Source organism: Macrobrachium nipponense, chromosome 39 (assembly GCF_015104395.2).
Source record: "Macrobrachium nipponense isolate FS-2020 chromosome 39, ASM1510439v2, whole genome shotgun sequence".
Classification (NCBI taxonomy): domain Eukaryota; kingdom Metazoa; phylum Arthropoda; class Malacostraca; order Decapoda; family Palaemonidae; genus Macrobrachium; species Macrobrachium nipponense.
Window position 1 is genome coordinate 12146086 of NC_061099.1, and position 9474 is coordinate 12155559.

At 37.2% G+C, this 9474-nt stretch overlaps 1 protein-coding gene across 1 annotated transcript in view; it reads right to left on the reverse strand.

The window, feature by feature from the left end:
- LOC135210124 (4-hydroxybutyrate coenzyme A transferase-like) overlaps positions 1-2567 on the reverse strand; it is a 110089-nt gene extending 107522 nt beyond the window's left edge. The window contains exon 1 of the mRNA XM_064242940.1: positions 2266-2567. Coding sequence (XP_064099010.1) covers positions 2266-2437 — 172 coding nt within the window. The 5' untranslated portion in view covers positions 2438-2567. The remainder of the gene's footprint in view (positions 1-2265) is intronic.
- Between the last annotated feature and the right edge of the window lie 6907 nt (positions 2568-9474).

The window sequence follows — 9474 nt, forward strand, 5'->3', positions numbered from 1 at the left end:
TGTTGAATATGAAGTAAACAATTAAACAACAAACCTAGATGATGATGGAATACTGAACTACTCACCTTTAGGATAAATTAAAAATAAAAACTATGGCTAACTGCCTTATAAGGCACCACCAAAATTTTCATCCTTAAGCACAACATTTTTAACACATTAGACATTGAGAGCAATTTTGAAAAATTACTGATAATTAGCTTGAATTATTAACTTTTCTCAAGTAAAAATAGCATTTCATTATCACAATACACAACACTGCACAAATACTATACATAATTTTCCAACAAACAATTTCTTTCACACAAACCCATTTCAATTTTCATATGTGCCTAAATTGTTATTCATGTAGGAAGTCGAGATGCTGAATATTCTCAAGTGTTTCATAACCTTGTAAGTACTTGGAAACTGTAAGGTTACTGTAACTGTAAGGTTTCAGAAACCGTCTATATAGTTGCATGTGAGTTTGCAAAAGGTATGGTTAAAAACCCATGGCATGTGAACAAGGTTTTTTCTGATTACGCACATTAGTATACATTTTATGCATAAATCTTAAAATATGTATGACAAATAATTCACTTGGTAAAATCAACAGCTCATGTTGAGCATGAGCAACAATGGTCACAAGAATAAAGCTGCAATCCAACCGTTACAGTGAAACCATATGAAAAAAAGGGAAAAATTAATTTTTAATCAAGTAATTACCATGGGCTTAAGTGTCACAAGTTACTTAGCCTCCTCTGTGAGTGCAGCCGAGCTGTGTGATCTAATTAATAAAATATATTGAACTTATTGTGGCAACCAAGAGTAATACATGAGCCACATGACAACCTATAAAGAAAATCTTTCACACATATTTTCTTCCAGTTCCATTGCTGATGAACATGTAAATAAGATTATACAATAGAGTCAATTCACTCAAGTTTAATGTGAGCTGCTCTATTTTTAATTGTTTAATTATTTTATTTATTTATTGACAGATTAAAGTTTATGGCACCAAGACTGATGTGTTAAATCGGTTTATGTTACTCGCTTTTCTTGTGATGCTCTATAGTTTTTCCACTTCCAAATCCATTTCGTTATTTTATATCTTAAATCTTACATATTTTAAAGATTTTAAGGATATACTCAAGGACCACATAGATGGGTATCCAAAGGAGCTGCCATGCAAGAAGACGTTACCATTTTCACTCATTTCATTGTGTAAACTACGGTTATGTCTATCTGCATTTTAAATTGGCCGCCAACAGCATTAGCTAAATAATTTAATTAACTTTTCTATTATGGAAATCCACGACCACGGCAGAAATAAGGCAGAACTGAAAGCGAATCGTATTCCTTCCAAAACTATCACATTCATAATCATATTCGAAAGTACTGTATGAAGTCATTATGAATATGACTGTCATTCTACACCAAGTCCGCAAAGGTGGTCAAAACATTGGGTTAGCATTCCTCGCTCAAAACTTACGTAGCTACTGTTTTATAAACTTTACTTCTAGGTGTATTGTCCATCAAAAATTGTATTAATATTAACAGTAATTTTGCAAACCTAGCCAGGTGTAGCACGGCACCATGAAGAAAAGTAAACATTATATATACCTATATATATATATATATATATATATATATATATATAAACCGAAAGTATGCGATGAAATGAACTTGACACAGTTACCAACAGTGATAACGACCTTGGCACTACTACCGACAATGAACCTCAATAGGATCTAGAACAGTCAATGCGTGATATAAAACACCTAATGCATGATATAAGTGAAACATGTCATTGCCTTAAAAAGTTTTTTTTTTTTTTTTTTTCGTAAGCTGTGTTTGATTTGAATATACTGACCTTACTGGTCACTCACACTGACGAGAAAATAAAACCTGGATTGATGGAAAATCTGATTCAGGCCCAATTAGCATTTACCTACTAACAAAAATCCACAGAAGACTAAAGAATAAGTCCCTTTGGTTACCTATATCAATTTAATTTCGTAACAAACTCCCCTAATCTGGCTTGTACCTAAGTAACCAGCATGACCTTTTGATGACCTCCCGGTATAGATACTTAGAAGTTTATAGATGCAAAGAAGTTTATTGACCACAGCATATTATAGTTATTAACATTACAAGCTCTTGAATACTGTTCGACTAAAGTGCATTAAAGAGCGCATATAAATCTTCTGAATAAAATAATATTGATAAAATTAAACACATCTAAACTAGAAAGACTATAATTAAAAGACTTTACAAAGGACACGTTACCGGACTTGATGACTGACACAGCTTCCGCCGCCGACGTCCACACTGGCGCCCTTTTCAGGGGATGGAACGGCTCGTGCGAATACGAATAGTAGGTGCGAATTCCATTTCCGGGGGTCCTCAATTGACTGATAAACCTCCCCGCACTAAACAGCACTTTGGTCCGCGGTGCCATCACTGATGAACAGACACCTCGAGCGTTCGCTGGCGACTGGCGGTAAGTCAGCAAGTAAAGCTCCTCCGAGGGATCGCCGCCGCACACGGGCTCGCCTACAGGTGCAGCAGCAGACGATCATCACCAGTGTTACCAACGACCTCCTTCGGAAAAGCGCCAGTTACCGCTTGTAAATCTGCATGAACGTATTTTTCCAATAAAAGATAAAAAAGAAAAAGAAAAAAAAGTTACCGCCTCCACGAACTCGCCACTATAAGGGGCCGGTGTTAAATATTAACTTGATAAAACAAATATGTTTTTTTCTAATTTACGTTGAATATAAACTCTAATGCACTAATTTTTTTCTCCATAGCCTCCACGCACTTGCCACTTTCAGGGACTGGTGTCAAATATTCACGAAAATAAAATGAAAAAGTTTTCTTAATTACGTTTATCATCAACTCTAATGTATTCAATTTTTTCTCCAGGGCCTCCACGCACTCACCACTTTACGGGAATGGTGTCAAATATTGACAAAAAAAGAAAAATATCTTGAACGAACACAAATAAATAAATAAATAAATAAATAAAAAATAAAAAACATAACCCCAACATACTAAATTTTCCTCCAGATATTGTTGACGTATTCTTTGGCTCTTAAATGAGACTTAGTTTAGTTCTTTGTCTATAATAGTTTCAGAGCAGTAGCAGTTTTCACGAACGCATATTAAGATACCTTTTCAGTTTTTTTTTTTTTTTTTCTATTGCAGATTTTGCCTTCAGTAGTTAGGAGCAGAATCGAGGTGGAAATAGTGTTTTTCATAAAATTTTCAGTTAGTTAAGTGAGTTTATGTGACCAGAGTCAACATTTGAGCAACAGTCTTTCAAAGACGGTTTGAAAACTAAACTAATGCTGGAGAACCAGATCTTTTTAGCCGGTTCTTACTGAAGTGCAAGAGTACAGACAAGGTTACGGCAGCCTTGAAAGGCTCATTTCTATATAAATGAAGGATCTTGACCTTTGCGGCGTGTTTAGTACAACCCCGCTGGGGATGCCCGTAAAAACATGAAAAAAATACTAAATATCATATAAATAGTGACACCAAAGAAATATTAGACCTAGATAAAGACCCGGAACTTTGTGTAAAAGCGTGCAGATACATTTATAACAGCCTTAAGGCTCTTTTCTATAGACACAGAAGTATAAGGAAATAAACCGAATCCTTTTATGGGGCGGGGCACAAAAGGATTGAAGAGTTTATATGGTAACTAACTCAGTTACTTGATAAAAGCGCGAAACCTTCTGATTCTTATCCCGGGTAGAAGTGTGTAGCCTATATAAGATCATGTACTATGCGAATATACACAAGCATACAGAGAGAGAGAGAGAGAGAGAGAGAGAGAGAGAGAGAGAGAGAGAGAGAGAGAGAGAGAGAGAGAGAGAGAGAGAATGGTAATGGAAGAAAGGTTTGTGAAATTTTTCCAAGGGGCTGGGCTAGGGCTATTTTCTTTGGTATAGTTAGTAAGTAATTTTGTTGAGATAAAATGGATAATTGGATGAATGACTGAAATTTTGGTAAAACTGACTGAAGGGCCATTCAGAAATGTCATGATATAATTTAAGGTTAGATGAATTACTATTAAAAACGACTTATCAGAAACGCACAGACAACCATATATATGCTAATAATGCATAACTGTGGCATACTACACATTTACCTACTAGAAATGCTACAGAAACAGGAACAGCACTAATCATCAGAGAGGTTAGAGTGGAAATACAAGGTTAGGACCTGGCGAGGAATCAAAGCAAAATAAGTAGCTTCAATTACTACACGTATTAGCATATATATAGTATTGTTCTGTCAAAAGCGAGGAGTGTGGATGAGAGCTGAAGGGCCGGCAGAGTAGTTAATACAAGCGGCTTCGTTTAAGTGGAAACAACAAACTGCTTCGTTTAGTGGAAACAGACTCCGGGGGTGATTCTTGAAAAGAAGTTTCCTTTGAGACTTGGGATTAGGGGCTACAAAAGTTATCGGTCTAATGCTACAGCTGTAAGGCGCAATACATGGGCAAGGCGGCGACAATGGGGGGAAACCCTGAAAAGGGCAGAGATGAGAATGTCGAGGTGGATCTTGGAAGTAACTAGTTCGAAAGTGAAATGCATAAAGGGCGTGTTCCGTAAAACAACAAATAAAAGACGGGGGAAGTAGGATGAGGTAGGCAGAGAAGGTAGGAGTGATGTCACAGCGAGACAAAATCACTGGGCGTGGAACAAGCAATGTCCAAAATAGACTCAAGCGACCCGACACCATAGGAAAATGCAACTAAGGCTGTATGGAGAAGTAATGTTAAAAATAATGGCTTAAATTTCGTTATAACCACACATTCTATTAAAAGAAACTAAAAATACATTTCCACACGATGAAAACTAACTTAGGAAAGCAATAATAGCCAAATCCAACACAGTCTAAGAACAAACACAGCCATTAACATATCTACAATTATTTCAAATTCTTAAAAGGTACTGAAAACCTTTGCTAATTATGAAACTGATCAAATTCAAGTTATTTAAATCGGAAGACGCAATAATTCCACAGACATGAAATCTAGATAATACACGTCTTGTCGTCCAGGTGTTCATGTCCTAGTAAGCTCACTTCTCATTATCTATTTTTCAGAAGAGACCGGCTTCCGGTAGCAGGGTGGGTGCAAACAGATTGTGACCAAATGTATGGTTTGTGTAACTGCATGCGATTACTTAGCAGTTATGAATACTTAACGTATGTTTATATGCCTTGGGAAAATTTCACGTCATTCGACTAAAGCACAGATCCAAAGTCTTATATTTTAAGCATATTTCGTGTAAAGGCACACAAGCATTTTGTAAATATAAATGTTGAGCATGTTGTCCAGCTCCGAAGTTGTCAGAGAGAGAGAGAGAGAGAGAGAGAGAGAGAGAGAGAGAGAGAGAGAGAGAGAGAGATTTCATAATTTCGTAGAGTTGATCTCAATAAGCTACATCATATAAAATATACTTCAAATGACTATACATGTTAACCGAACGTCATTCAGATTAAGGGCAAAATTAGTGCAGTAATTATAAAAAATAAATCTCTACGATAAAATGCTTTGTTATTGGCAGTCTTATCGTTTAATGCTTCAGCGTATATTAACACACAATAACCTAATAAAGTTTGTTCTCTGCACAAATACATACAACTGTAATACAAGTTGCAGGAAGCCTTGCATGGTCTGTGTCACATGCAGTCGCTCTTGCCCTGTCGTTAAATAAGAGAGAGAGAGAGAGAGAGAGAGAGAGAGAGAGAGAGAGAGAGAGAGAGAGAGAGAGAGAGAGAGAGATTCGTTACAGTTCACAGTCGCTATATTTTTCGTAACTGGATTGGTAACACTGGTAGAAGCAGACGACAGTCTGGCATTCGTGCATCTGTCTCACGCACGATTCACGCTCCAGTTTCTATTTCTACTCGTGTTTTCAAGTAGAGCTGCTGTAAATTTCGACATGAAACTATTTCCATCTTACTAACGGCTGTAATAAAACCTACTTATAAAACCTAAACCTACTTATAAAATAGATTAGTGTCTGTCATCTATACACAGTACTATTTTTGTCACGCATATTTCTGTTTCAAGTCACTTGGCAAAGCATCATACAACGACAGCTTTACGTGTAGCGCTGACAGGTCAATAATTCTGTTGTGCCTACTTAATATTATGAGGCTTCGGTTATTTTAGAAACAATATCCGAATTAAATTCCTTAAAAGTCCAGCCTATTAGTCAATTTCAGGCTTAAGAGATTAAATGAATGGCACAACAAAAGACGAACGGAGAATTTCTAGACCGAGCGTCTGAAGGTGACCGTTCAGCATCAGTGCCGGATGGGGATTCGTCCTCACTTTTTTCATTAAATATTCTGGCAAGTAAAAATCTATGAAATAATTGACTGCGGTCTTTTTATTAACATGGACCAATAGAATGATCTTACTCTTGGAGTGACTGAAATGATGACAAGACTCCATCGTCTGACCAATGCAAATAATCAATATCTAATAGTAGGAAAATGAAGAAGCACTCACGATAACATAAAAACAGATCCAATGGAATTGTGTGGTGTAGGTGACACACATTCAACTACTCTTTCGAAAGACACAAATCGTTCGATAACTTCCATAAATGAGAGAGAGAGAGAGAGAGAGAGAGAGAGAGAGAGAGAGAGAGAGAGAGAGAGAGAGAGAGAGAGAGAGAGAGAGAGAGAGAGAGAGAGAGAGAGAGAGAGAGAGAGAGAGAGTCTGTAATTTTTTTGGCTATAAACTTCTAGACGAGATGAGTAGGCCTACCTATTACTGTTACAACTAAAATACTGATAAGAATTAAAATGAAATCAGCATGCACCATTAACATCCAAACAGATCTCACTGATCACACCAGACTGATGCTGTAAGGTATGAAAGAGACCGCAGTGAGTTTATGTATGAAAAATCTCTGCATAAATCAAAACAAATTACGAAATCGTAGGCTTATAGAGTAGGCCTATACGATAAAACTATTCACGCCTTGAAATTTTATTTTTTTACAGTGAATTGTGTTTTTCCTAAATATACAAACCTGAGGTCCTTTACATTAGGAATTACGGTGAAGTTAAGCATTAAACTGAGTAGGTGTTAATGTCTCTTCTAAATGACCTTCTTGATACTAAAAATAAAGTCTTATGTATCATTACTGACAAAATCTGGCTAAGACTTGTACGAAACTGGTCCGGATCAATACAAGCAAAGGTTAAAACCTTCACTAGCGAAATCACTACACAAATGTAGATCCGTGCTATGTGCTGTGGGAAATTGCTCGCTATCTCCTTCATGTGGAGAGAGAGAGAGAGAGAGAGAGAGAGAGAGAGAGAGAGAGAGAGAGAGAGAGAGAGAGAGAGAGAGAGAGAGAGTTGGGTGGAAATCAGCAAAAAACATTAACGTATCCGTGGCTCTCGGCTTTTCACCTTTAGGGCAACTATGGAAAGTAATGTTCCATTTTGTATGAGGAATTATTATTGCCAAGAAAATCTCTATACCGAAATCTGATAAGGGGTTTCATTTGGATTTGTAGACACTACTATCCCAATTACCAAGCTCCTTTCAATACCACTCACCTGAATTTAATCACAACGTTGTGGAAAGATAATTAAGAAAACTTCCTGGGTAACCAGTTCATGCTCTTTGCGTTGGTCCAATGGCGAAGAGGATATGCTGTCCCTGGGGTTTCCGTAGGACATTACCTCCTTTCTTTCTGTTATTAACTGAAGAATGGCGCAAGACCTCTCGTTGTCTAGGCTAAGCTAACCTCAGACCAGCAGGTGCTTTTGCACACGAAACAGCATTAAAAGGCCAATTGGTTTGGAAGAATATTCCAAGTTCCAACCCCGTAACTGGTGCTTGAGGCCATTTGTTGTTCTAATTTCAACTTCAACCTAGTGAAGAAATGTGGTCTTCTTTAAAAATAAGGTAATACGCGAGAAAGTTACTTTATTGTATTCGCATAAGCATTTGGCCTTTGGCATCTCCAGACTAAATGATGAATAATCGGGTTAATGCAATGTTATTACTCCAAAATGCTAGTTCCCATCCAGTTATACTCGGTCACACTAACTGTAAGGCCCAATTGTCAAATATCAGCGGTTAACTGCATGGCTGGGCCTTGCCTTCAAATAAACGAAGTTCATAGTCCCTGCTGGACCTCTAGACATCCCAACTTGATAGCCAAATCGCCGTTGTCCATTAATTCAACCACCGACTTTCGTAATTGCTTCCCACACCAAATGCTGCTGCTTGACAGTATAGCACCGAAGCATCCTTGCCGTATATAATGATATTCCTAGTTTGACTTTCTGCCTCGGGCAAATAACTGTTATCAAGTCCTTAGATGACATATAAAGCTAACATGGATAGCAAAGGGAGCAGCTATGATGCTCTTACAGGCTTTCTTAGCCATAGTTTGTTTTTTCTTTTGTTGCTTACTTTGAGTAATGAACAACATACAATGTGTCCTTTTAATTTGATATAATCTATATAATTTTTGGCATCATGCCAAATACTGGGGCAACTAAGGCCATTCGGCGCTGAAACGGAAATTGACAGTAAAAGGTTTGAAAGGTGTAAAGGAGGAAAACATCGCAATTGCAATATGAAACAATTGTTAGGAGAGGGTGGACAGAAAGGTGGTAGAAAGAGAATATGAACGGAGGTACAGTAAAAGGAATGACAGCAGTTGCAACTAGGGGCCGAAGGGACGCTGCAAAGAACCTTAAGTAATGCCTACATTGCACCGAATGAGGTATACTGAGTTACTGACTGCACGGTACCCCCCTGCGGGGAGTGTGTTTTTTAATTCAAAATTGTATATTTGTTTGAATTATCTATTTCTACAGTAATAAGTCAAACCACTCAAAGGACTGCGCAAAGTGTTTGTTTTTAATGAAAGAAAATATTAAACATACTTTTTAAAATGTGCAAGCTGGATAAGTTGATAATTGCGATAATTCCGCCATAATCCGAGCGACTAATTTATATTCAAAACTACATTCACTGTTGGTTTGGTTGAAGCGTCATTATTCAATAAAAACGTCAAGCTGCAATTATCGCCCTGCGTTCTGTGTCCACACGTGGGATCCCGGAAATGGTTCATGTAGGCTATTCACTAAACATCCGTGGTTAAATGAATCAGACTTAATTCGAAGGCAGGACTGTGGTGCATTGTGTAATTGCCATATTTATGTTGGTTTTCTTGTTTTTATTTTTTTTTTTTGCGGGGTCTTAACGAGCCTAAGATATCTGATACAGAGTTGCTTCAAACATATACTCTGTTTTTTTTTCATCTGTCCATTCCGCCGTGGCCGTTTTTGTATGGTAACACTGCGTCCCGGGCATTAGACAGTTACGCTATTTGTAAGTTTTAGGTAAATAAAAGGATATCTAGGTGTACATTTTGCAACTTGAAAAGTGTTTTTAATAATTTACTGTATGTTAATTACCGTTAATATTCGAAATAG